The 27,988-nt window shown below is 35.4% G+C and overlaps 1 protein-coding gene across 1 annotated transcript in view; it reads left to right on the top strand.

The window, feature by feature from the left end:
* The window catches only part of LOC142356050 (calcium-activated potassium channel subunit alpha-1-like), a 110,405-nt gene that overhangs the window by 63,921 nt on the left and 18,496 nt on the right, over nucleotides 1-27,988 (top strand). Inside the window, exons 10-13 of the mRNA XM_075408031.1 lie at nucleotides 6,860-7,012; nucleotides 12,858-13,129; nucleotides 25,089-25,157; nucleotides 26,456-26,542. Of these exons, the coding sequence (XP_075264146.1) occupies nucleotides 6,860-7,012; nucleotides 12,858-13,129; nucleotides 25,089-25,157; nucleotides 26,456-26,542 (581 nt within the window). The remainder of the gene's footprint in view (nucleotides 1-6,859; nucleotides 7,013-12,857; nucleotides 13,130-25,088; nucleotides 25,158-26,455; nucleotides 26,543-27,988) is intronic.

The following is a 27,988-nucleotide window of genomic DNA, read 5'->3' as shown; positions in this document are numbered from 1 at the left end:
AACAGGCTGACCGGGTTAAAGTCGTAACAAAACGAGGTCACTAAAACTGCTGTATACCAAAATTGCGTTTTACACCTGGTAACAACAAAGTGTTCTAAAAAATCACAGCTGCTGCCACTTATACAGAAGTGAAGTGAAAGAATTAAGACTCGTGAAATTCCGCATAGATCTGATTCCACGCACTTCAAAGCTTAATAAAAGTAAGTGTGTGTGTCACAGATTGCTGTGAACAATCAGAAAATTAAGCCTGAGCTTTGTTGTGATCACAGAAACCGGGTTCAGTTTTGTGGAAAAACAGGAGCTCTAGCTTCAGCAGAACACCACAGATTTTAGTTGAAGTCAGTGTGGCTTCGAAAGAACTAAGAAAACTGTTTTCACAAGGAAATCCAGCCGGCCAAACAATCTCATTTGAGCGGTAAAATACTGTCTTGCTAACGTGAAACTGGTAATTTATCTTATCATCGATTTGGTCTTGAAAGTTTGAGTAACTTGAGAGAAAGGAAATTGAAGAACCACTGTTAGCTGAACATAAAGGTGTCAAAATTCCTCTTCTTTGACCAGACGAACGACTAAAATCAGTTCGTTGAAAGTAATAGGCGGTGAAAGATAGATTTTCAGTTCACAGACTTGAATTTTCCGAACCAAAAACCTAGATGCTACGTCGTCTCTATGGCTTCGGCCCCAGTGACTAACGAAGGACCTCTGTTTTGACCAACAATTCAAGTGCGCTTACGGCAAAAGACGGGTTTTCCTCTGTGAATTGTGTTCTATTCTGAAACCGAATGTACCCCCTTAGATTCGTTTATAAACATAAACAGTGAGCAACCTATAGGGATACAAATTTTGGTTTTGAATAGCCCCAAACTGAATTATTGAGTAATTAACCAAAACTCAGAAATTTATTTGATTATTTAATTGGAACTTACTGAGAAGTTCCGGCAATTGGTTTGATTATTCAGCAAAGCTGAAAGATTAGTTATTTGGACTAATAAAACAACGTTTAATGCAACGGTAATTTACAGAATAGCGGATATAAAATTACAAAAGCGAACTGCACAACTTAGTATACCGACAGCTTGTAAACCGCTAATAACGAACTGGGCGTTATAAAACTTTCCTTGTCATTGATATGAAAGCAGCCGTTACAAGTGGAGCAAAATTTGGGTTGAATATTTTTTTTTTGGTTTTTGGAGCGGTTTATTGTCACATGCGGCAATTTGACCTCTGTTTGCTGCTTTTCGGTTTATCAGTACGCGAAGGTTTTCTAATGTTAATGTAGCTGATCTTATAGTGCCCTTATAAAATGGTTGGAATCGATCAATCGGCAACTCTTGGTTGTTATTACTATAGCACTGAGTTTTCTTGAAAAATATTTGTGGACGTTTTACTTTTTTCCATTTGTTTTTTTTGATGTCCTCTCTTATAGTCTCATAGTAGGTGGTTCCATGTGAAAAACTTATGAAAACAATAGGAGAAGGTATTTGAAGTTTTCAGTTAATGGCTTTGAAGGTTTTGAAACTATGTGTCTAAAAGTTTTGAGTTTTAGCTTCAACTGTTATTCTTTTTTGAGGCTAATTAATAGCTGCCTCAGCTTCTCAGCCGGCAGTTATAGCGCTGCTAATTTTTATTACAATTCAAAGAATTTGAATTGTATTGGGGCGCTGTCTTTTTTTAAGATCTGTTCACACATTTTCATGATTTTTGAAGTCAAATTGGAGTAGTGATTATGGTCACGCCTAAACAGGAAGTGGATCGAAAAAGCGAGGGGTTTTGCGGCGTGAAGTTTTTTCGCTCTGAATTTAAAGTAGAGTGAGAAAACGGTGTTTGAACAAAAATTCGCTTTCTCGCTAGTGGTTTTTTGTTCACATGCGGCAATTTCGTTTCGATTTTTTTCTGTGTTTTCGATTTTTTAGATCGGTTTTTTTTCTAAATGGTTTTTCCAATCCATTCATAGTCCTTTCTATGTCTAGTTTTCTGTTTCTCAAGGAAAATTCTTTGAATTGTACGTCAGGACTTGTCCTGCTATGTTTTTTTACTTCATAGAACAAAAAAATGTTTCGCTTTACCTCATTTAACCGCTTTTTCAACCTTTTGCGTGAAAATTTTTCGACTTCTCTAGGCTAGTTTCTCTCTTCTCTCATTCTGCTAAAAGTGATTTTGAACATCAGTTGCTCAGCAGAGCAATTCAAAATGAACAGAGTCATCATCCAATAACCAAATCAAAAATAGAAACGAGATAAACACAATTTTAGATGCCCGGTACTCGAACTTTATTCTTAGTTACCAGCTCCAATGCTTATTGGTATTAATACGCGCCACTCTGGGGTCTCACTACGAAACAGGAGTATGTTCAACTCCAAAATGACATCAAAATAGTTCGTACTTTAAAATTGTTTGTACAAAAATCATTTTTTCTAGTTGTTCTTCTTTCAATCCCAATCTTGGTTATGGGAACCAAAGGCGGCTTTTTCCCGGTAATCTTACGGGTATGTTCTTTTAGTGAGGATCTGGTAAAATTTTAAAGCCATTCTCGACATGTCTATTTTGGTCTCATGAGGCATAAGTGAACACATACCACCTCACTTCTATCCCTGTCGGTTGTCCATTGTCGACTCTTCTAATGTCTCATTCCTGCCAGCTCACACCTCATTATGGTGAAGCAAAATCAAACAGTGTTAGCATTTCTGTTTGGTATTAAAAAAATCGTAGGCTTTGACGTTTGCAGATGTTTTTGGCTTTCAGTTGTCTAACAAAACAGGTTTAAGTGTTTAAAGCTTGTCGCCAGCTATTTTGAGTTCTAATAAATGTCGATTTCTTATCGTTTCTGTCGAATCGTTTGTCTTTAAACAAATCTTGTGTGATTTTCTTTGCGAAGCGTTGTGGACTTTGTCAACATGATTCGACTGGCTGTGATATTTTTAACAATACTAGTTTTTTCAAAAAAGAATCAGTCCTCTATCTCCATTTTTTGCGCATGTTTATAAGCTTTGTTGGCAATCAAAGGGTGTTGTTGCCGTTGGTAATTAAGGCATTATTTTTACGGTGTAATGGTTTTCCTTGATATATGTTACTATCATCCGACCACGCGTCAAATTAGAGAGCCCCTTTTTCTCTGATATCTACCTCTAAGCAGCTTAATTTGTACGTGTGAGGTCAGTTGTACTTACTAGAACAAGAACTAATTTTACGTAGGCGCCGGTAACTCTGCTCAATTTCCCTCCTCTTAAACTGCCATTTGCTTCTCCGAGGAACTTCCGAGAGAAAAGCAGGTGAAGTAAGAAGAAAGTTAGAAATTTCCCCTGAGAAACCTCAAAGTTATCTTATTTTAAGAGCAGAAGGGAAGAAGGCCCCTATGCGACGATGAATCAGGCTCAAAGGCTCTCGATTTCTAAATCTTTTAAGGAAAAACAGAAAAATTTTCCTGATAAGCAGAGTTAATTCGCTCGAATTCTTGGTCAATAGGAAAATTAAAACACCGTTTTACCATGAACGTGAACGTAGTTATTAGCCCCCATCGGCCCAAAGAGTCACTGGTAATATTCACGAAAGAGGTGGGATGTTTTTGTTTATCGAAGCGCACAAACTCCTCAGACGACTGTTTTTTCATTTTCCATAAATGACTTCCGAAGTAATCTCTAGTTTATACTATAAAAACGAATCTGAAGGACGTTAGATATTTTTCAACTTGATTTTTATTTGAAGCCAACTATTGAACTTTCTTAGTCACATTTAGGCTCTCCCCAATTGAAGCAGGCTGGACAAACTGAAGAGTTTCCTTTCCGATCTTAAAATAACTATGTTATACCGTCGATCCACAGGTATAACTGTTCATATTAATTGCCTGATCCTTCAACACTTGGATGTTTTTTAGTTGCCAGTCACTCTACTGAATACTACACTTTTTAATGAAGCGTACAAAATTAAGCAGAAATTATATGTCATCCTTGCTAGCCCAAATATGTCCTTGGCTGTTATGTTGAGTACAGCAGTGCCCGAATGAGGGTGCAGGCTGAAAAGTTAGTAATTCCATTTTCTTCCATATACGCTTTTGTATTACCGATTAAAACTTACTTAAGACATTAAGGTAAGTTGGTCCAATTTATTGACGTATATCTGACCAATCAGTTAAAGTGTGGGAGTACAATGACCGCTTAGGGACATTATTGGTCTGCCTCAAATAAATTGCCCTGACGGTCCTGCAGAAACATTGACGTAAATCCAGTCGGTCTTCAAAGTGTTTAGACCTAATCAAGTACACACATTTTGGATAAATAGGCGTGTGTTTATTGAAGGTATCTTGACCGATAAGGTGAAGCCTGTTCTCTGATCTGATTATCCCTCTTTATGGCTTCTAAAATTGTACGCAATGCAATAATACAATCGGAATTGTTGCCAATGTTGGTGTGTGTTAATTTGGGTGAAATTCGAAGTGTATTGTTGGGTATCTTTGGTCAAAAGTGGGTTTTGTTAGTTTTACGGGAGTCTGTTTCCATGTTTTGTTTATCACCCTTTCCCGCTCTTCAGACAAAACACGTGTTCTATTATTTTTACTATCTAAGCTCCGGAGGACGACGATTCTTGAAGCAGACCGAACATGCGACCAATTACAGTTGTCTGGTTTTGATAACTCACCTGTCATATAACTCTCAAAAGCTGGATCTGCTCGTCAAAACGTTGTGGAGCTCGTGTAGGTTTGTGTCAACTTGCAGGCGATTCTTCCTAACCTACATCGGTGCTTGGGCTAATAAAGATAAACATGTTCGGATGAACGCACTTTCGGTCGATAAAAGGGTGTTGACTTGGTCAGGGGAAGCCACAATGTGTCTCTCTCAAAAATAAAGCTTAGCCCAGTACAGTTTCCGGTTTTGACAGGGCTCATGGGATTATTAAAATCATTTTGCTAGATGCATGCAAACCCACACACACACACACACACACGCATACCAAGGTCTCTTAAACGTAAATACCAATACGTATGCTATTATTAGTACTACATATGTTGGGCTTGGGTTCTATGTGTTTGGGTTGGACGTCAGCTAACTGAGTTGGTTAGTTAGCTAGGAGGGTGCTAGGTCAGTTGGCAGAAGGAAACTAAACCGGAAACGGGACAAGAGATCGAATGCGCTTTTTTATTTCCCGAGTTTTTTTGGGCCTATTGAGTTTTGAGACAAACCATTGCTAGCGTGTTTTACAATTTCGGCCGTGACCACGATTTGTTTTCGATAGGTTTATAGCTAGTGCGACGAAACATCGAGGTGTGACCATGACTGGCGAGGCACAAATAATTTTGCTAATCTGATAAAAATCTCTTGCTTGATAATAGATTTCCTCTCACATTTTGATAAATATATTTCTAATAAGAAAATCTAGATGCTAATCTGATAAAAAAATCTTGGTTCAACTCAACTGATTAGGGTAATTTGAGTTTCTGTTCAAATTCTGGTAGTTTCGATCTGTTGTCCTTTCGATCTACTGTCCTTCTTCCATTAGTTAATAGTGGTAGTTGTGTTAGGGGCAGTGGCGAGTGTGTGTTGGGTTGTGAAGGAGGGAGGGAGGCTTTGTTTGCTGAAATGAAATTAAGTCAAACGTTGTTTGAGGAAATTGTGAAGAGACGCGCCTGCTGCTGCTGTCTATCCCTGTCTCTATATCATTTGTTCATTTGTACTACTCTCGTTCTACTCCTGCCACAGCTTAATAAGGCTCTGCTCTCACTTTAATAACAAAAATACAAAGTCGAGGGAGAATTTTGGGCAAATCATGCTCCTCAGATTATTAGTGGCAGCCCGGGATGGCCATCGAACAAATCTCTTTGCGATCATGCAAAATCTTGTATGATATCCATGACCTCCCGGTTGTCATAGAACTATCATATTTGATTTCCCGATAAAATTGAAGGCATCTCGATTTCCTTACGGTCTATGCGTTGATTGCTGAATTAAACCGTGAGATTGGAATGACATCGTGTATAGTCCTTGAAAGACATCCAAGAAATGTCAACACGGGAATGCTTCTAGTTTTAGTAGGCCTGAGTTAACTTCTTGGTCATTTTGATTTTTAAGCAGTGGAAATAACGATGTTCATTCAGGTTTTGATTTGCTTTGCGAAATCTGAATTTGTAGATATTTCTTCTCATATCTTCAGTATAAGTAACGTAATTTCCCATTTTTAATAGCCGCGTCAGCAATTCCAGGCGGTTATTATAGCGCTCCTATTTTTTTTATCGTCTAACAGATTTTTGTTTCGTCTTACGCTGACTTTTTCATTGACTTCGGTGACTTCTACTGCTTTGCAGTTAAAATTTGTGTTCGTGACGTCATTTCTGCTTTTATGTCAATTGCGTGGTCAATTTTTTAGGTCAATTTAGGCCAATTAAAGGTCAATAGTGTGCATCTAAGTAGTGCCAAACTTTTATGCCCTAATTCCTGAGTAATAGAGTCTTGTTTTAATATCCAATATTAATTTTGAAAAAGCTCCATTAGGGCTTTTTCCTTGTAGAGCAATTTTGTCTCATAAAAATGACAGTCCGAATCTAACACAAAAAGTCTAGTGGTCTGTTGAAAAGCTGGTGGTCGATCTGTCAATCTTATTTCTTTAGTTGTTTCAATTCATGGTAGGCCACAAGCGTCTATCGCGGCTATTTGCAGGCAATCTGTCGGCTATATTTCCCTATTTAGGAAACTGTTTCCAAGTCTCGAGTAGGAAACGTTGAACTTAAATTGATGTTTGTTAGCTGCCAAATTTTCATTGACTCAATGCAATATTTTATCGCGAAATTTTGGTCAGCGTCTTTTGTCTGAATCATGATTAGACCAGTTTGTTATTTGCTTGCAGATTGATGTGTTGTATTTGTGTGTTTTAGATAGACCAGGCGGACGCGTGTCTGATCCTGGCGAACAAGTACGCGTGCGACCCCAACGCAGAAGACGCCGGCAACATCATGCGCGTCATATCAATCAAGGACTTCCACCCCAAGATACGCATCATCACCCAAATGCTACAGTACGAGAACAAGGTTAGCCTCCTCGGATCACTTGTATTGTCAAATCATAAATAAATACATTATTTCATGCTGTGCAACTCAGAATTGATTTTTAATTCCTCTCAAACGAAGTTTGTAACAATTATATATAATAAGTCCTGTGGTCTTTTTTATGCGATTTTAGTATAGGGAGGACCTTAGTTTGAGAAACTAACTAAAAAATATTCAAGTTGTTTTGATGGCGTTGTGAACTTTTTCGGTAATCAAAGTGAGCTTCAACTATTAAATTTTCTTTCTATTTTAGCAATTATTTTTCAGCAATTTTTGGCCTTTCATGTTTTACTACTTTTACTGATTAATAGCCGTCGTCAGCCTCTCATTTGCTATTATTTAGGCGCTCTTTTTTTTTAAAATTCGCTTTACCTTTTGATCACGTTTTTCGTTTTACATAAGTCACGACTTTCACGCTTGACTTCTGACTTACTTCACTCACTGTTTCAACCAAAATTCTTTCGCGTATTGAATTAGGTAATGTAGTGAATACGGTCAAAGTCAAAAAATGCAAAATCAAAAGAAACGGAATAAACATATAAAGCGCGGTCATTAAGTTAGGTGCATTAGGTTATCAAAGTCCTTTTAAGCGACTGCTAGCTGGCGTTAGTATTATGCTTAATAGCCGTCACTTAAGAAGCAGAATCAAGTGTAATTTTAGAATCTAACCGAATACGCAGAATTTACACACATCAAATACGAACACTTTGCCCTTTAGAAAAATTCTCTCAATTTCTATCTCTTATTTTTTCTTTTTCTTTCAATCCCAATGAGCGCCAAGTGGGTCAACGGCGGCTTTTTTCCAGCTATTTGCCGGCTTTGTTTAGCTTTCAGTTTAAAAGCTGAGTTAAGTGTAGTTTTAGAATCTAACTCAAAATGCACACCAGATTAGACCTCTTTTTGACACTGAAAAAATACACGGTCTTCTTTTTTGCCTCTTTCTGTTTCAATCCTGATGTGCGTCAAGCGGGTCAACGGCGGTCATTTTCCGGCAATTTGAGGTTATGTTATATAATTTGAAGCCAATTATCCGTATGCATTTTGTATTAGGAATTTAATGAAGTTTTATTGCTTCCATGCTCTTTTTTCGAACAGTTTCTGTTTTTCTTTCAATAATAGATATTGTGAGTTCATCATGAATTTCGTAGACAAGTTTTAGCAGTGGTTGCAGGAAACGAAGTTTTTTGTTTGTAAGCGTACTTAGTTAATAACAGAATAATTGTACTTTCCTATTTTTTAATTGCTCTCAAACGAAGCTCGTAGCAATTATAGACTTCTTGTTGTTTTTTATGCAATATTTCAGCTTACCGATTTTTTGTCCTTCAAGTTTTTAGTGTAATGAAGCTGTTGGGAAGGCCGTAGTTAAAGGTTAAATGGTCATTTTTAGGAGTTTTTGAGCCCAAAGTGTTACATTTTTTTGTTTTTTTTTTTCATTTTTAAAATTTTTTGTTGGGATCAGTATAAAATTGAGGGTGGTTGAAATTGAAAAAAATCCTTTGCAAGACATAAGTACTTTATATGACCATTTTATGAGCTATATGTTTTTAGTAATCCAAACAAAAACACGTTTGTGCTAATTTTCACAATTTTTCCAACTTTTTGAAACTTTTTGTCTTTTTTGAGTATTTTCAGCTCTTGGTGTCAAGAAACCTCCTCTAGGGCTGGATAATAGATTACTGCATAGTTTTCAGTGGTAATGAAATGGTTTTCAACATTTTATTATCACGAATTTTAGCCTTTTTTGAGAAAACCTGCAATTTTTTTTTCATTTTTTGGCATTTGTCATTATTCAAGTTGTTCCAGAACCAGGGGCCAGAAAACCTGCTTAATGGTTTGATAATAAATTACTGGAAAGTTTTTATTTACCATGGTATAGTTGTCAACTTTTTAATATCACCAATTTTAGATATTTTAATAACTTTTTTTTGTTCAATTTTTTTTCAATGACATTTATTGTCATTATTCAAGTTTTTTCAGTCCCAGGGACCAGAAAACCTTCTTAAGGGTTTGATACTCTATTACTGAAAGGATTTTTTTGGCATTGGAATAGTTCTTAACTTTTTATTAAAATGAAAATTTTTAGCAGTTTTTGGATAAAACTTAAGAAAATTTTTGTCATGTTTTTGATTTCTTTATTCTCAAGAGCCAAGGAACCTCCTCTAGGGTTTGATAATAGGATACTCAATAGTTTCAATGGAATCAGGGTTTTCAGGAGATGTAATGGAATGTTTTTCGAGGTTTTAATTTCAAAAATTTTAGCAATTTTTGATAAAACTTGCATTTTTTGTCAATTTTTTGACATCTATTTTCATTTTCCTATTCTTATTCAAATTTTTCCTGACACAGGGGCCATAGCACCTCCTTATGGGTTCGATTATAAGTGACTGAAAAATATTTATTGGCCATGGAATTATTTTCAGCTGTTTAATATTATAAATTTAAGCAATTTTTTGATAAAACTTGCCATTTTTAAGTTTTTTATTATTTTTTAGGTTTCTCCAGTCTCTAAGAGCCACGGAACCTTGTCTGCGGTTTGATGATAGGTTATTGTATAGTTTCTAGATGTAACATCACGATTTTTAGCCTTTTTTTTACAAAACTTGCAAATTTTCAATTTTTTTTGGATATTTGTCATTATTCAGGTTTTTTCTGCCTCACGGGTCAGAAATCCTCCTTAAGGGTTTGATAATAAGTTACTGAAAAATTTTTTGGCCATAGAATAGTTTTCAATTTTTTAAAAACAGTTTTTGGCACTTTTTTTGTAAAACTTGCTTTTTTAGGTTTCTGCAGCCTCACATATTACTGCATAGTATTTATATTCATGATTTAGAATGTTTTTCAAAATTTTAATATGACGAATAAGAGCAATTTTTTTTAAATATTGCAATTTTCAAGTTTTTTGAAATTATTTGTCATGTTTAGGTTTCTGCCGCTTCAAGGGCCAAGAAACCTCCTCTAGGGTTTAATAATATGTTACTGCATAGTTTCTAGATGTAATGGAATGTTTTTCAAAATTTTAATATAACAAATTTAAGCAATTTTTGTAAAAAAAATGTTTGCACTTTTTCAAGTATTTTTAAATATTCTTGTTTTTTTCTGGCACCAGGGGTCCAGGTCTCTAATAAGCAGATGCATAGTATCTTGAATGGAAGGGTTATACATTTCCTAGTGGCTCGAGTTTTATCTTTTTTTTATAGTATTTCCGAACGAAATTTTTGTAAAAAAAAAATTTGCACTTCTAGTGTTTTAAATAATCTTGATTTTTTTTCTGGCACCAGGGGTCCAGTTCTCTAATAAGCAGGTGCATAGTTTCTTGATTGGAAGGGTTATACATTTCCTAGTGACTCGAGTTTTATCATTTTTTTTTTATTATTTCCGAACGAAATTTTTGTAAAAAAATATTTGCTTTTTTTCTAGTGTTTTAAATATTCTTGATTTTTTTCTGGCACCAGGGGTCCAGTTCTCTAATAAGCAGATGCATAGTTTCTTGATTGGAAGGGTTATACATTTCCTAGTGACTCGAGTTTTATCATTTTTTTTTAGTATTTCCGAACGAAATTTTTGTAAAAAAATATTTGCTTTTTTCTAGTGTTTTAAATATTCTTGATTTTTTTCTGGCACCAGGGATCCAGTTCTCTAATAAGCAGATGCATAGTTTCTTGATTGGAAGGGTTATACATTTGCTAGTGACTCGAGTTTTATCATTTTTTTTTAGTATTTCCGAACGAAATTTTTGTAAAAAAATATTTGCTTTTTTCTAGTGTTTTAAATATTCTTGATTTTTTTCTGGCACCAGGGATCCAGTTCTCTAATAAGCAGATGCATAGTTTCTTGATTGGAAGGGTTATACATTTCCTAGTGACTCGAGGTTTATCATTTTTTTATACAGTATTTCCGAAAAATTCTTATCGTGTTCTAAGTTTATGGATCTTTTATGTGCGAGTGAAACTTTTCAAGGATTGAAATAGGGATCTCGGATAGTCTCTTGAGACGATGAATTGGTTCTGAAGATATTAATATCAGTAATTTTAGCAAAATTTTTTTAAAGTTTGCAATTGTTTTTAAACTTTTCGAATTTATCCTTTTCTGAGTTTTACTATCATTATTGGCCAAAACTTTTTAAGTCCTGCAGATCGGTTACATAACGGAACAACTCCAGAGACAAAACTGATTCAAAACTTTTTTTTTCACTGCACATTCTGGAAGCTTTTTAAAAATTTTGCGCATCTCTATAAAATATTAATACTAACAAGGCTGGAAACCTAGAAGTTGCAGAGTCGAATCTCATCATGGAAAATTTCCTAGCTCTCTGTGGGTGCTGTGCGGTTAGGTTTTCTTTCCTTCCCTCCTCTCTCTCCCCTTTTCTCTCTCTCTCCCTCTCTTCTCTCTCTCTCTCTCCTTTTGTTGCCGCACTTCAGCTGCTGTTATGTAGCGTGATGTCATCATCTATTACCCTCAGCTCATGCCCCTTCAATTAAGCTAAAGCTAGCCTCACTAAACCGTGGCTGGCCACTGACGAAGCCAACCTCTCGCTGGTTGTTTGAGAGCAATTCGCCTGACAATAGTCGATTGCTTTTGTTGGTTTAAATCATATTTTTAGTTGGTTTTAGACTTTTTTTTTTACTGGTTTGATGTTTTTTGCCAGTTGATAAAAGCTACATGAAAGGCTAGTGTTTCTTCAAAGACAACTTCGATTCGTGTTTGGAGTTTGGGATCTGTTCACACGTTTGATGTTTGTAGTCAAATTGCAGCGACGATTTTGGCTTTTTTTCTAATTCATTCCTTAATAATACTCCAAGTTTTTGAAATAAGTTTTTCAATTTTTTTTGAATAGTGGTGTACGTGTTCAAGGTTTCGCGGTTTCCTGTTCACAGCTTAATCTTTTGGACTTCTTCAGATTAGATTAATTCTTCGCTCCTTGTTATAATGCTTTTAAAGAGCAGTTGCTCAACAAAGCAATCTCAAATAAACAGTGCCAGTTTGGAAAAACGCAATCAAGAATGTAAACTGGATTCCTTAAAGTCCAGTTTTAGATGCCCGGTATCTGAAATCTTATCTAATTAGTTTTAGCTACCCGGTATAATGGGGGGGGGGGGTGGTTACCAATGTCTTCTTTCCTGGAGAACCCGAAGCATGTCTAATTACAAAATCCATATAAAGTGGTTACCACTTTATAAATGTTTTTTTTTTGTTCAACAATCAATTTCAGTTTGTTATTCTTTCAATCCCAACTACGGTTATGGGAATCCGTTGCGGGTATTTTACTGCATTCTTCCAGATGTCTTCAATTGAAGTTTACATGCACTATAATTACAATATAATTCTACAATATCAGCTAGGGAAACGTCAAAAAATTTGAGAAGTCAACAATCCAAAACCGCAATTTGCCTATTTATGTCTAATCGACCATTAAAATTAAAATTTATTTTTTAATAGCCGCCGTCATCTCAGCCGGCTCTAGCTGTCTTTTTTGCAATTCAAATTTAAATTGCATTGGGGCGCAGTCTTTAAGATCTGTTCGCACATTTCTGCGATTTATCAGGGTCTACGTTTTTGGTTTTTCAATGAAAATTCTTTGAATTGTTTCTGGACTTGTCCTGCTACTTTTTTCAATAACTTTGTCGAAAAAAGTTTTTTTGCATCTTCAACAATTTCGAGGAATCTTTTTGACTTCTCTAGGCTGGTTGCCATCTCTAGTGCATTTTGGTTTTGATACTAGCTCCTGTATCCTCTCATTATGAAACAGGAGTAGTTTGGCTTCAAAAGTTTGCACTTTAGAAATGTTTTTTGTGAACTGTTTGGGAATGTTAATTTTAATGTGTTTAAGGCGCACCTCCTGAACATTCCTAGCTGGAACTGGCGCGACGGGGACGACGTGGTGTGCCTCACTGAACTCAAGTTAGGCTTCATCGCCCAGTCGTGTCTGGCGCCCGGCTTCTCTAGCGTGATGGCCAACCTGTTCGCCATGCGCAGCAACCCCAAAGTGGACGAAGAGGGCAACAGCTGGCTCAAGCACTACCTGTCAGGGACTGCCAATGAAATGTACACTGATTATCTCTCTAGTGCCTTCTCAAATCTCACCTTCTCACAAGTCGCAGAGTACGTAGTCAATCGACATCCTTATTTCCTGATACAGCAAGGCAAAATTTTGAAAACCATCATTGGGAAATTTCCTATCAAAAACTACTCTGAAAGTTTCTAGATGCCAAAATGTCAGCTCAGTGATGACATTAAAGATTTACTATAGCAGTAAAGTTATGACCTGTTGGGTGTTTTGCAGCCATTAAAAGTTATCTATGCTACAACCCCTCTGAATTGAATTGCCTCTCCAGTCGTTCGAGAGTAATTCGTCCGGCGTTAATCGGTTTATGTTTAATAGCCGCCCTCAGCTTCTCAGCCGGCTATTATAGCGCTCCTATTTTTTTAATAGCCACCGTCAGGCTCTCGACGGCTAATATTTAGGCGGTCTCCTTTTTTTACAATACAAAGAATTTGAATTATATTGGGGTGCTGTCTTTTCTTAAGGATCTGTTCACACATTTTCATGATTTTTTTAAGTCAAATTCGAGTGATGATTTTTGTCACGCCAAAACTGGAAGTCAAGAGAAAAAGCGAGTGTTTTGCGCCTTGAAATTTTTTCATTCATTTTTAAGAAGTGTGTGCACAAAAGTTCGCTTTCTCGCTAGTGGTTTTTTTGTTCAAATGCGGTATTTTCGCTTTGATTTTTACGGTTTTTCATTTTTTTTTACGATTTTCAATAGCCTTCAATCGAATATGCAGAATTTGCACACCAAATAAGAACACCTTCACCTTTATAAGAAAAATTCCAATGAGCGTCAAGCGGGTTAAAGGCGGCTATTTTCTGGCGATTTGCCCGCTAGGGTTTCTTAAATAGTTTTTCCAATTCAGTCATAGTCCATTCTAGGTCTAATTTTTTGTTTAGTCATTGAAAATTCCTTGAATTGTAGCTCAGGACTTGTCCTGCTATGTTTTATTAGTTCGCTTTACCATTTGATCCTTTTTTCGTTTTACATAGGTCACGATTTTCACGTCAGACTTCTGACTTACCTCACTCACTGTTTCCTGATTGAATGGATTTCGGTCGAAGTCACAAGAGCAAAATCGAAATGAAACATGATAAACCGATAAAGCCTGGTCATTAGGTCAAAGTGCATTTGGTTATCAAAGGTCATTAGAGCGATTACTTGCTGACATTAGTCAATTATGTCAATTTTTTTTTCTGTTTCAATCCCGGTTTGCAACGGCAGCTATTTTCCGGCAATTTGCTTGCTATGTTTTGTGTTGCTTCGCTGATGAGTTAGTTTAACGATTAGCTATAAGAAACTGATGTGCAAGGTTTCTAAAATTTATTCGGTATTTCATCCATTGAAAAGGATTGAGTATTAGTAAAATACAATCTGTTATCTCTTGAACCCTTTTTTCCGTTCAGGAAAAATTGTACGCCAAAGAAGAACTTTTTAACGCTTAGAATTTTTTCTGACTCGATCCTTAAAATGTGGTTGATTTTTGGGTACTGTCTGTTTGGAGATCTGTTCAGTTTTCACTTCAGATTTTAACTCTTAAGCACGGATTTTAATCACCCTTGAACCGTAAAGGGAGCGACTTGCCCTGCTATCTGTTCACTTCGTCGAATAAAATTTGTTTCGCTTTCTTAGTTCGCAGCTTGTTCGACAGTTTACACAAAATCTTTTTGTCTTATGTAGGAGAGTTTTATTTGTCGCTCATTCTCCTCAAATTGATTTTAATCAGCACTTGCTCAGCAAAGGAATCTAAAGTCTTAGTTAACACCTTTAATGCTTATTTTTATTGATACTAGCCCCCGCATCATCATTAAGGAACAGGGGCCCTGCATAACTACGAAATCCAATAGAAATAGTTTGCACTTACCTATTCTTTTTGAGCAAAAGTCAATTTTTATCATTGTTTTTCTGTTCCCTCAATCCCAATCGGTGTTATGGGAGTCCATGGCGGCTTTTTTCCGGCATTCTGCTGGGTATGTTTTTGGTTTTTGCTGGCTCATAATAAATCTTTTGCTTTACCTTTTCTTTTGAAACTTCTACTTGTGTCATCTCTCTGACGATGAGTTATGCTTTGTTGGTACGATATGTAATCGAAGTCTTTTAGTACAACGTAGAGTGCACATTAGGAAATGCAGAACATACACATAAGCGTGAATATAACCAGTTTGATAAATGCTCTCGAACGAACTTTTTATCAATTATATTAGTTTTATTGGTCCTTATTGCCGGCCTCTTGAAATTTGTCAAACCAAAGCGTTCCTTCTAGCTTTATATCACATTTTGCCTCTTTTTCAAAAATTTTTTTGATATCTCTATTTTGCGCGAAGTCTTTTTGGTGTCTCTAGTGTATTCTAATTCTTCTCTCTTTCTGATCAAGTTGCTTTTAAAAAGCAGTTGCTCAGTAAAGAAAATTGAAATCAAAAATTGCGTGAGAAACCTAAGAAACCAATTTCATATGCCCAGTATGTAGCGCAAACTTTTGTCCATTTTTGGTTAAAAAAACTCTATTTTTCTGTTCTTGTTAATAGCCACCCTCATCTTCTCAGCGGGCTATTATAGCGCTCCTATTTTTACAATTCAAAGAATTTGAATTGTATTGGGGCGCTGTCTTTTTTTTAGGATCTGTTCACACATTTTTCATGTTTTTTGAAGTCAAATTGGAGTAGTGATTTTGGTCACGCCGAAACAGGAAATGGAGCAGAAAAGCGAGTGGTTTTGTGGCGTGAAATTTTTGCGCTCTAATTTTAAAGTAGAGTGAGAAAACAGTGTGTGAACAAAAATTTGCTTTCTCGCTAGTGGTTTTTTGTTCACATGCGGCAATTTCATTTTGATTTTTTACTGTTTTTTCGATTCTTGGATCGGATTTTTTTCTAATTGGTTTTTCGAATCCATTCATAGTCCGTTCTGTGTCTAGTTTTCTGTTTAGTCAATGAAAATTCTTTGAATTGTACATCAGGACTTGTTCTGCTACGCTTTTTTACTTCGTCGAACTTTTCGCTTTACCCATTTTGCCTCTTTTTCGACATTTTGCGTGAAATCTTTTTTGACTTCTCTAGGCTAGTTTCACTCTTCTGTCATTCTGCTCAAAGTTCTTTTAAACAGCAGCTGCTCAGCAAAGCAATTCAAAATGATGAGGGTCAGTATAAAAAAAATCAAAGTCAGAAATAGAAACAGGATAAACCCATAAAGCCCATTTTTAGATGCCCGGTACTTGAACTTCGTTAACTATCTATAATGCTTATTGGTATTGATACTAGACCCTGTAGCCTCTCACTGAGAGACAGGTTTATTTTCAATTACGAAATGACATCAAAATAAGTCAGTCGCACTTAAAAATGTTTTTATACAAAAATCAATTTTTGTTGATATTTTCTTTTATTTCAATCCCAATAGAGTTATGGGAATCAACGGCGGCTATTTTCCGGCAATCTGCCGTTATTTTTTAATAGGAATCGGGTGAATGTGAATATTTAGGGCTATTTTTGGCAATCTGCCGTTCATGTTTAACTTTTTTACCTTTCATTTAATTTGTTTTATAGCTGCGAAGCTGTAGGCGGAGTGGAGCTATATTGCGGTGCTCTTGGTTTTTTTACAGTTCAAAGAATTTGAATTGTATTGGGGCGCTGTCTTTTTTAAGAACTGTTCACGCTTTTTCATGCTTTTTGAAGTCATATTGGAGTAGTGATTTTGGTCACGCCGAAACAGGAAGTGGAGCGAAAAATCGAGTGGTTTTGTGGAGTGAAATTTTTTCGCTCTAATTTTAAAGAAGAGTGAGAAAACGGTGTTTGAACAAAATTTCTCGTTCTCGCTAGTGGATTTTTGTCCACATGCGGCAATTTTACTTCGGTTTTTACTGTTTTTTCTAAATTTTTTGGATGGGATTTTTTTCTAAATGGTTTTTCTCAATCCATTCAAAATTCATTCTAGGCCTAGTTTTTTCATGTAATCAAATTTACATATCTCGCTGGTGCTTTTTTGTTCTCGATAGCGGTATTTTAATATTGATTTTGTTTTTCTGTTTATATCTGATTTTTTTAGAAATGATTTTCCGATTTCACTCATAGTCCATTCTAGGTCTAGTTTTTGTATAGTCAATGAAAATTCTTTGATTTTTACGTCAGGACTTGTCCGGCTATGTTTTTTGTTTCGTCGTCTGACGCTTTTTTTCGTTTTACATTTGTTCACACAGCAAAGCTGAAAGTAAAGTTTTCTGAATGATTTCTTCCTGTCACTAACAGCGTTTGCGCGCGTGATTTCTCATTCTCTCTCTAGCAAAATTTTAAGTTCATTCGCGTGATTAGATTTTGATCATGCGTGACTTACCGCACTCAATAAAATGACTTTTGCACTTTAAAACTTAAGTTTAATTAATAGCCGCCCTCATCTTCTCAGCCGGCTATTATAGCGCTCCTAATTTTTTTTACTTCGTCGAACTTTTCGCTTTACCCATTTTGCCGCTTTTTCGACATTTTGCGTGAAATCTTTTTTGACTTCTCTAGGCTAGTTTCACTCTTCTGTCATTCTGCTCAAAAATCTTTTAAACAGCTGCTGCTCAGCAAAGCAATTCAAAATGAAGAGGGTCAGTATAAAACAATCAGTCAGAAATAGAAACGGGATAAACCCATATAGCCCATTTTTAGATGCCCGGTACTTGAACATTGTTAACTATCTATAATGCTTATTGGTATTGATATTAGACCCTGTAGCCTCTCACTGAGAGACAGGATTATGTTCAATTACGAAATGACATCAAAATAAGTCAGTCGCACTTAAAAATGTTTTTATACAAAAATCAATTTTTGTTGATATTTTCTTTTATTTCAATCCCAAAAGAGTTATGGGAATCAACGGCGGCTATTTTCCGGCAATCTGCCGGGTATTTTTTTAATACCAATAGGGTGAATGTGAATATTTGTGGCTATTTTTGGCAATCTGCCGTTTATGTTTAACTTTTTTACCTTTCATTTATTTTGTTTTATAGCTGCGAAGCTGTAGGCGGAGTGGAGCTATATTGTGGTGCTCTTGGTTTTTTACAATTCAAAGAATTTGAATTGTATTGGGATGCTGTTGTTTTTAAGAATTGTTCGCATATTTTCATGCTTTTTGGAGTCAAATTGGAGTAGTGATTTTGGTCACGCCGAAACAGGAAGTGGAGCGAAAAAGCGAGTGGTTTTGAGGAGTGAAATTTTTTCGCTCTAATTTTAAAGAAGAGTGAGAAAATGGTGTTTGAACAAAATTTCTCGTTCTCGCTAGTGGGTTTTTGTCCACATGCGGCAATTTTACTTCGGTTTTTACTGTTTTTTTTCTAAATTTTTTGGATCGGATTTTTTTCTTAATGGTTTTTCTCAATCCATTCATAGTTCATTCTAGGCCTAGTTTTTTGTTATAATCAAATTTACATGTCTGGCTAGTGCTTTTTTGTTCTCGATAGCGGTATTTTGATATTGATTTTATTTTTCTGTTTTTATCTGATTTTTTTAGAAATGATTTTCCGAATTTACTCATAGTCCATTCTAGGTCTAGTTTTTGTATAGTCAATGAAAATTCTTTGACTTTTACGTCGGGACTTGTCCGGCTATGTTTTTTGTTTCGTCGTCTGACGCTTTTTTTCATTTTACGTTTGTTCACACAGCAAAGCTGAAAGTAAAGTTTTCTGAATGATTTCTTCCTGTCACTAACAATGTTTGCGCGCGTGATTTCTCATTCTCTCTCTAGCAAAATTTTAAGTTCATTTGCGTGATTAGATTTTGACCATACGTGACTTACCGCACTCAATAAAATGACTTTTGCACTTTAAAACTTAAGTTTAATTAATAGCCGCCCTCATCTTCTCAGCCGGCTATTATAGCGCTCCAAATTTTTTTTGAATTCGTCGAACTTTTTTTCGCTTTACCATTTTGCCGCTTTTTCAGCATTTTGCGTGATGTCTTTTTGACTTCTCTAGGCTAGTTTCTCTCTTCTCTCATTCTGCTAAAAGTGAATTTGAACATCAGTTGCTCAGCAAAGCAATTCAAAATAAACAGTCAGAATAAAAAATTTAAGTCAGAAATAGAAACGGGATAAACCCATAAAGCCCAATTTTAGATGGCCGCTATTTGAACGTCGTTCCTATAAGTCTTAGTTACCATCTCTAATGCTTATTGATATTGATAGTAGCCCCTGTAGCCCCTCTCTAAGAAACAGAAGTATGTTCGAAATGCCATCGAAATAAATAGGACTTAAAAATGTTTTTGTACAAAAATCTTTTTTTTTCAATATCTATTCTTTCAATCCCAATCATGGTTATTGGAATCAACGGCGGCTATTTTCCGGCAATCTGCCGGGTATGTTTTGAAATATTTTAAGGTCAAAGGAACTCATATGTGCAGTAAAGGTTCCTAATAAAAGGCTTCTGCGGAATGAATTTCAACAAGCTTTATTAATTTATCGCTAAATGTTCTTACCTAGATTTTTGAGTGGCGTCGAAGTCTTTTTGGTGTCTCTAGTGTATTCTAATTCTTCTCTATTTCTGATCAAGTTGCTTTTAAAAATTAGTTGCTCAGTAAAGAAAATTGAAATGAAAAATTGCGTGAGAAACCTAAGAAACAATTTCATATGCCCAGTATGTAGCGCAAACTTTTGTCCATTTTTGGTTAAAAAAACTCTATTTTTCTGTTCTTGTTAATAGCCACCCTCATCTTCTCAGCGGGCTATTATAGCGCTCCTGTTTTTACAATTCAAAGAATTTGAATTGTATTGGGGCGCTGTCTTTTTTAAGAATTGTTCACACATTTTCATGTTTTTTGAAGTCAAATTGGAGTAGTGATTTTGGTCACGCTGAAACAGGAAATGGAGCAGAAAAGCGAGTGCTTTTGTGGCGTGAAATTTTTGCGCTCTAATTTTAAAGTAGAATGAGAAAACAGTGTGTTAACAAAAATTCGCTTTCTCGCTAGTGGTTTTTTGTTCACATGCGGCAATTTCAATTTGATTTTTTACTGTTTTTCGATTTTTGGATCGGATTTTTTTCTAAATGGTTTTCCGAATCCATTCATAGTCCGTTCTGTGTCTAGTTTTCTGTTTAGTCAATGAAAATTCTTTGAATTGTACGTCAGGATTTGTTCTGCTACGCTTTTTTACTTCGTCGAACTTTTCGCTTTACCCATTTTGCCTCTTTTTCGACATTTTGCGTGAAATCTTTTTTGACTTCTCTAGGCTAGTTTCACTCTTCTGTCATTCTGCTCAAAGTTCTTTTAAACAGCAGCTGCTCAGCAAAGCAATTCAAAATGAGGAGGGTCAGTATAAAAAAATCGAAGTCAGAAATAGAAACGGGATAAACCCATAAAGCCCATTTTTAGATGCCCGGTACTTGAACTTTGTTAACTATCTACAGTGCTTATTGGTATTGATACTAGACCCTGTAGCCTCTCACTGAGAGACAGGATTATGCTCAATTACGAAATGACATCAAAATAAGTCAGTCGCACTTAAAAATGTTTTTATACAAAAATCAATTTTTGAGGATATTTTCTTTTATTTCAATCCCATTAGAGTTATGGGAATCAACGTCGGCTATTTTCCGACAATCTGCCGGGTATATTTTTAATACCAATCGGGTGAATGTGAATATTTGTGGCTATTTTTGGCAATCTGCCGTTTATGTTTAACTTTTTTACCTTTCATTTTTTTTTGTTTTATAGCTGCGAAGCTGTAGGCGGAGTGGAGCTATATTGCGGTGCTCTTGGTTTTTTTTACAATTCAAAAAATTTGAATTGTATTGGGGGCTGTCTTTTTTAAGAATTGTTTAAGTATTTTCATGCTTTTTGAAGTCAAATTAGTGTAGATATTTTGTTCACGCCGAAACAGGAAGTGGAGCGAAAAAGCGAGTGGTTTTGCGGAGTTAAATTTTTTCGCTCTCATTTTAAAGAAGAGTGAGAAAACGGTGTTTGAACAAAATTTCTCGTTCTCGCTAGTGGATTTTTGTCCACATGCGGCAATTTTACCTCGGTTTTTACTGTTTTTAAATTTTTTGGATCAGATTTTTTTCTAAATGGTTTTTCTCAATCCATTCATAGTTCATTCTAGGCCTAGTTTTTTGTTATAATCAAATTTACATATCTCGCTAGTGCTTTTTTGTTCTCGATAGCGGTATTTTGATATTGATTTCGTTTTTCTGTTTTCTATCTGATTTTTTTAGAAATGATTTTCCGAATTCACTCATAGTCCATTCTAGGTCTAGTTTTTGTATATTCAATGAAAATTCTTTGATTTTTACTTCAGGACTTGTCCGGCTATCTTTTTGTTTCGTCGTCTGACGGTTTTTTTGTTTTACATTTGTTCACACAGCAAAACTGAAAGTAAAGTTTTCTGAATGATTTCTTCCTGTCACTAACAGCGTTTGCGCGCGTGATTTCTCATTCTCTCTCTAGCAAAATTTTAAGTTCATTTGCGTGATTAGATTTTGATCATGCGTGACTTACCGCACTCAATAAAATGACTTTTGCACTTTAAAACTTAAGTTTAATTAATAGCCGCCCTCATCTTCTCAGCCTGCTATTATAGCGCTCCTAATTTTTTTTACTTCGTCGAACTTTTTTTCGCTTTACCATTTTGCCGCTTTTCAGCATTTTATGTGAAATCTTTTTGACTTCTTTAGGCTAGTTTCTCTCTTCTCTCATTCTGCTAAAAGTGAATTTGAATTTCAGTTGCTCAGCAAAGCAATTCAAAATAAACAGAGTCAGAACAAAAAATTAGAAAATAAAAACGTCAGAAATGGAAACGGGATAAACCCATAGAGCCCAATTTTAGATGGCCGCTATTTGAACGTCGTTCCTATAAGTCTTAGCTGCCATCTCTAATGCTTATAGATATTGATAGTAGCCCCTGTAGCCTCTCTCTAAGAAACAGAAGTATGTTCAACTACGAAATGCCATCGAAATAAATAGGACTTAAAAAATGTTTTTGTACAAAAATCTTATTTTTTTTCAATATCTATTCTTTCAATCCCAATCATGGTTATTGGAATCAACGGCGGCTATTTTCCGGCAATCTGCCGGATATGTTTTGAATTGTTTTAAGGTCAAAGGAACTCATATGTGCAGTAAAGGATCCTAATAAAAGGCTTCTGCGGAATGAATTTCAACAAGCTTTATTAATTTATCGCTAAATGTTTTTACCTAGCTTTTTGAGTGGCGTCGATCGTTCTTTTTTTCAATTTAGATCTGTATCTGTTTCTATCTCTATTATAAGGCACTCAAGTCTATTCTTTTGCAGCTATTCTGGCAATCGGTGGGCTATGTTTGTTCTTTTTGGCGTTTAATTTTGATCCGCCTACTCATTGGTTCAACTGAAATGAATTTAGAATTACATCATCGATTTTCATTCGAACAAATGCTAGTTGGTTCTAGTTTCAAGTTGAATAGCTTTAGTTTAGAAGGCGAGTTAAGAATATTTTTGTAATCTTATTTAAACTGCACCCCAAGTTAGAAAACTTTTTGAAAATTCGGAAAGTTATAATTTGTACCTAACATTTTTCTTCTTACTCGGATATTTTGCGTCAATTTGCTTACTGTTTTCTGAATGGAATGGTGACCTTTGAACTTCGATAAAGAAGTTTATTTACTGATACACACGTTAACTCCAGGCTTTTTGCAAGCTTGTGCGTATTTAAAAAAGTTGCAGGCTTGTGCGTACTTAAAAAGTTTTAAAAAAGTTGAACTAATTTGATGAGCAGATGGGACGAGTGTTTTGGTCAATTATTCGTTTTTTTCTGTAACCAATTGGTATTGACATTGAGTTGTAACTGTATTTACGTTTAGCATAGTTTTTAGCACTTGATATATTTTTTTGCTTTTGGCAATATTAACTTGGCAATGATTTTTTGGCAATATCTTTTACTTTGTTAATATCCTATCAGCTTTGCAGATTTTAGTTTATATGGAAAAGTTTGTTTTATTTTAAACATATTAAACATATCTTAATGAAATTGATTTAATACACATCAAATTTTGAAGCAGTTTTTCAAATTAATTTCCGTTTTTGTTCAAAATCTGATAGTCTCCTTCTTTAACGTATTAGTCATCAGCGTTTCACCCCCACTGCCTGCACTTCGTTCCACTCGCAACCCAGCGTCGCACTCGAGCCCCTCCACCCGCTACGCCGTGCCAACCCCGAGCCCTTTAAATTAAGCTAAATTTTGCCTACTTAAAGTGTAGCTAGCTACTAACGAAGCCAACCGCTCGCCAATCTTTTGAGAGAAATTCGCCCGATGTTTACAAGTTTGGATTTTTGAAGACATTACCAAGTTTATCAATTGATCTATAGGGTTTTCTTGCGAGTTTATTTCTTAAGTGATTGCATGCTATAAGTCATTGAGTTTATTAACAAAAACATCAAAGAAGTCGTTGAAGAGCAATTTAATTTACATTTCCCCCTATTTTTACTCTTTTTTTTTGTTGGGACAGCTCAGCTTAAAATTTTGGAATAATGTTTATTAAAGGCATTTTTGCGCGGAAATCTCGGCGGGATGAAATTGAACTAGAATTATCATTTTATACCAATGGTTTTTTTTAAAATAGTTTTGAAAACCAACTTTATTTCACCTCATTTCTGTATGTTTCTGTCTACATAGCTGAAATCCATTTCCTAGCTTTTTTCGACGGTCCGCCTACTGCGTTATTATAGCTGCGAAGCTGTAAGCTGAGCGGAGCTATATTGCGGTGCTCTTGGTTTTTTACAATTCAAAGAATTTGAATTGTATTGGGGTGCTGTCTTTTTTTTAAGGTCTGTTCACACATATTCATGATTTTTAAGTCAAATTGGAGTGGTGATTTTGGTCACGCCGAAACAGGAAATGGAGCGAAAAAGCGAGTAGTTTTGCGGCGTGAAATTTTTTTGCTCTAATTTTAAAGTAGAGTGAGAAAACGGTGTTTGAACAAAAGTTAGCTTTCTCGCTAGTGGTTTTTTGTTCACATGCGGCAATTTCACTTTGATTTTTTACTGTTTTTTTCGATTTTTGGATCGGATTTTTTTTCTAAATGGTTTTCCCAATCCATTCATAGTTCATTCTAGGCCTAGTTTTTTGTATGCACCAAATTTCCATTTCTCGCTAATGATTTTCTTGACATGCGACATTTTGACATTGATTTTCTGGTTTTTTTTTTAAATTTTTTTATCTGATTTTTTTAAAATGGTTTTTCCAATTCGCTCATAGTCATTTTAAGGTCTAGATGTTTGTTTAGTCAATGAAAGTTTTTTGAATTGTTCGTCAGGACTTGTCCTGCTATGTTTTTTTTTGTTTCGTCGTCTGACGCTCTTTTTTTCGTTTTACATTTGTTCACACAGCAAAGCTGAAAAAGTCAAATTTTCTGAATGACTTCCTCCTCTCACTAACGGCATTTGCGCGCATGACGTCATTTCTCACTCGCTTTAGCGAAAGTTTTTAGGTTATTTGCGTGATTAGATTTTGATCATACGTGCCTTACCTCACTCAATAAAATGCCTTTTGCACTTTAAATTTTAAGTTTAATTTGAATTTGTTTAAGGTCAAAGGAACTCATATGTGCAGTAAAGGTCCCTAATAAGAGGCTTCTGTGGAATGAATTTTAACAAGCTTTATTAATTTATCGCTGAATGTTTTTTAGCCTAATTTTTTGAGCGGCGTCGATTTTTTTTTCAATTTAGATCTATCTGTTTCTAATCTCTATTATATGCACGCAGGTCTATTCTTTCGCAGCTATTCCGACAATCTGCCGGCTATGTTTTATTTGAGGGTGCGATGTTTGTATCGTGTTGATATTTTTTGTAGTTTTGCCGAAGATTCAACGCGAGAGTTATTGCCTTCTCAATTGGATCCTCAATGTCTGAGACCTCAAATCTTAAGACCAAATCTTAAACTTTAATATCAGACCTGTACAGATAACGGCCACGGTTGGTTAAATTTATAATTGCATATGATCTGTTCTGACATAATAACCGAATACTTTCTCGTTTTCCTGTTGAATCGGTATTTATTTGAACAAATCAATTTGTTGTTGTTTCAGGTTCATCTTTGTCAAGTTGAAGCTTCTCATGTTTGCTGTAGAGTTGCGTGACGAAAACGACGAAACTAAGTTAGTAAACAACTTCAAAATAGAAATTATAAAAGAGTTCACTCGATTTGTGATCACGAGTGAGGAGGGGGGCGCAATATTGAGTAAGGACCAACATTGAGAACGTTCTGAATGATGTGTGTTTTGAAACTCTCGAGGGTAGATTGCAAAAAAGATTATTTAATCTATATTCTGGGAAATGTTCCAGATTTATGTCTTTAAATTTGAGATGAAATTTGCTATTTTATTAATGGTTTGTAAAAGATCGCATGGGGAGAGTTTAATCTTCATTTTGCATTTTTCATTAGAGCGGCTTATATCTGGTCGAAATTTTCGAAAAGTCAGCGTTTCCTTGCTTAACAGGCTGAAACGTGTTAATTTGCAGTTTTCAACTATTTAAACGTAAGTGGCTAATCTATCAAATTTAATACTCCTGCGTTGTTGCTGTAAAAGTGTTCATGTATTTGTGAAGAAGTCTACAAAATAATAGAAGCTGAAGTTTAAAGTTAAATCATTTTACTTTTAGCCAACGAAAGTAAGTGCAGTGGAAAATTTTGCAACTAAGGCGGTTGAACAAAAAACAACTAAATATTAATCTTTCAAGTGTTTTTCACGTTAATAATGCAGAATACCACCTGTGTTGTATCTTATCTTGTGTAATAATAATGGTTATAATTAATAATAATCATAAATCATAACGCGTTTGGTTTGTTTTAAGTGTGATAACTCCTCTATTTTCTTATTCTTCTCATCTTAATGTCCGACATTGACTATTTGTGAGCTCATTAATAGCTGCAGCTCTCGCCATGTGAACCATTTCAGTTCTCAATTTAAAAAAATTAACTATATGTAGTCTAATAACTAATTTAACCAGAGACAAGTTTAACGCAGTACATATTGCTTTCGTAAATGTTCGGCCGAATTTTTCAAACTGCCGAGACTGAAGTATTATCGCGATATTATTTTTAAAAAAATATATTGAGAGCTAGGCCTAACTTATTACAATTGCTCTGATCCGTTTTAAAACTGAAGCAGTCGTTAAAATTCAATCAAATTGAGATTGTGTATTAGAGAGAAACGTTTAAACTTCTGCTGACCTTCTGCAAGAGACTTCTGCTGAATTCTAATGCTGACTATTTTAAGTTTAGCAGCCGTCAAGATTTAAAACTTATTTTATTAGAAACTTATGGTAAAATTTATTAGAAAGAAGTATGGTGTATTCATTTTGTGATGATTCAATCTATCGTGTAGAGATAGGGTTTAGAGATTGAGGTGTTCTTTCTAGAGATGATATTGGGTTATTTTGCATACTGTTTCAGAATCATCATAAACCCAGGCAGTAAAGTGAAGATACAAGACGGGACATTAGGATTCTTCATCGCCGGATCAGCCCAGGAAGTTAAACGGTGAGCCCGTGTACAAACAAATCGAGGTGTCCCTGAAAAGATTTCTATTTCGGTGTTTTATGGTCACCAAAATACCCGGCGAGGCAATGAATGCGCTATCCGGTCAAGCTATACATGCAGTCTTGAAATATAAGAGCTTCAACCATACAGTGTAATCTTCTGGATTATTTTGAGAATCTCTTAAACATGTTTTTGGCAAGGATGCTTGCAAGATAAAAGTTAATTGAGAAACAACATCAAAAGACAATCGGTTTTTGTATGAATGATGGTTTGCTCAATTCCGTGACAGAGAAGTGGTTTTTCATTGAACTCTTACGGTTTGCGTTACTGACGCAGAGTACATTCAAATAAGGAAAAATGATCTTTTGCAATCAGCTCCTTCGTTACTTTACGAAGTTATAGCTGCGAAGCTGTAAGCTGAGCGTAGCTATATTGCGGTGCTCTTGGTTTTTACAATTCAAAGAATTTGAATTGTATTGGGGCGCTGTCTTTTTTTTTAAGATCTGTTCACACATTTTCATGATTTTTGAAGTCAAATTAGAGTAGTGATTTTGGTCACGCCGAAACAGGAAATGGAGCGAAAAAGCGAGTGGTTTTGCGGCGTGAATTTTTTTCGCTCTAATTTTAAAGTAGTATGAGAAAACGGTGTTTGAACAAAAATTCGGTTTCTCGGTAGCGGTTTTTTGTTCACATGCGGTAATTTCACTCTGATTTTTACTGTTTTTTCGATTTTTTGGATCGGATTTTTTTCTAAATGGTTTTCCCAATCCATTCACAGATCATTCTAGGCCTAGTTTTTTGTTTGAATTAAATTTTCATTTCTCGCTAGTGGTTTTTTGTTCACATGCGGCATTTTGACATTGATTTTCTGTTCTTTTTTTTATTTTTTTATCTGATTTTTTTGAAAATGGTTTTCTCAATTCACTCATAGTCCATTCTAGGTCTAGTTTTTCTGTTTAGTCATTGAAAATTCTTTGAATTTTACGTCAGGACTTGTCCTGCTATGTTTTTTTGTTTCGTCGTCTGACGCTCTTTTTTCGTTTTACATTTGTTCACACAGCAAAGCTGAAAAAGTCAAATTTTCTGAATGACTTCTTCCTCTCACTAACAGCATTTGCGCGCGTGACGTCATTTCTCACTCGCTTTAGGTTATTTGCGTGATTAGATTTTGACCATACGTGACTTACCTCACTCAATAAAATGACTTTTACACTTTAAAACTTAAGTTTAATTTGAATTTGTTTAAGGTCAAAGGAACTCATGTGCAGTAAAGGTCACTAATAAAGGCTTCTGTGGAATGAATTTAAACAAGCTTCATTAATTTATCGCTGAATGTATTTTAGCCTAGTTTTTGAGCGGTGTCGATTTTTCAATTTAGATCTGTATCTTTATCTCTATTATATGGCACGCAGGTCTATTCTTTCGCAGCTATTCCGGCAATCTGCC

The sequence above is a fragment of the Convolutriloba macropyga genome, chromosome 2 (genome assembly GCF_964194025.1).
Source record: "Convolutriloba macropyga chromosome 2, txConMacr16.3, whole genome shotgun sequence".
Lineage (NCBI taxonomy): Eukaryota > Metazoa > Xenacoelomorpha > Acoela > Convolutidae > Convolutriloba > Convolutriloba macropyga.
The sequence above is the reverse complement of the archived record's forward strand: the minus strand, read 5'-3'. Positions and strand labels throughout refer to the sequence as shown.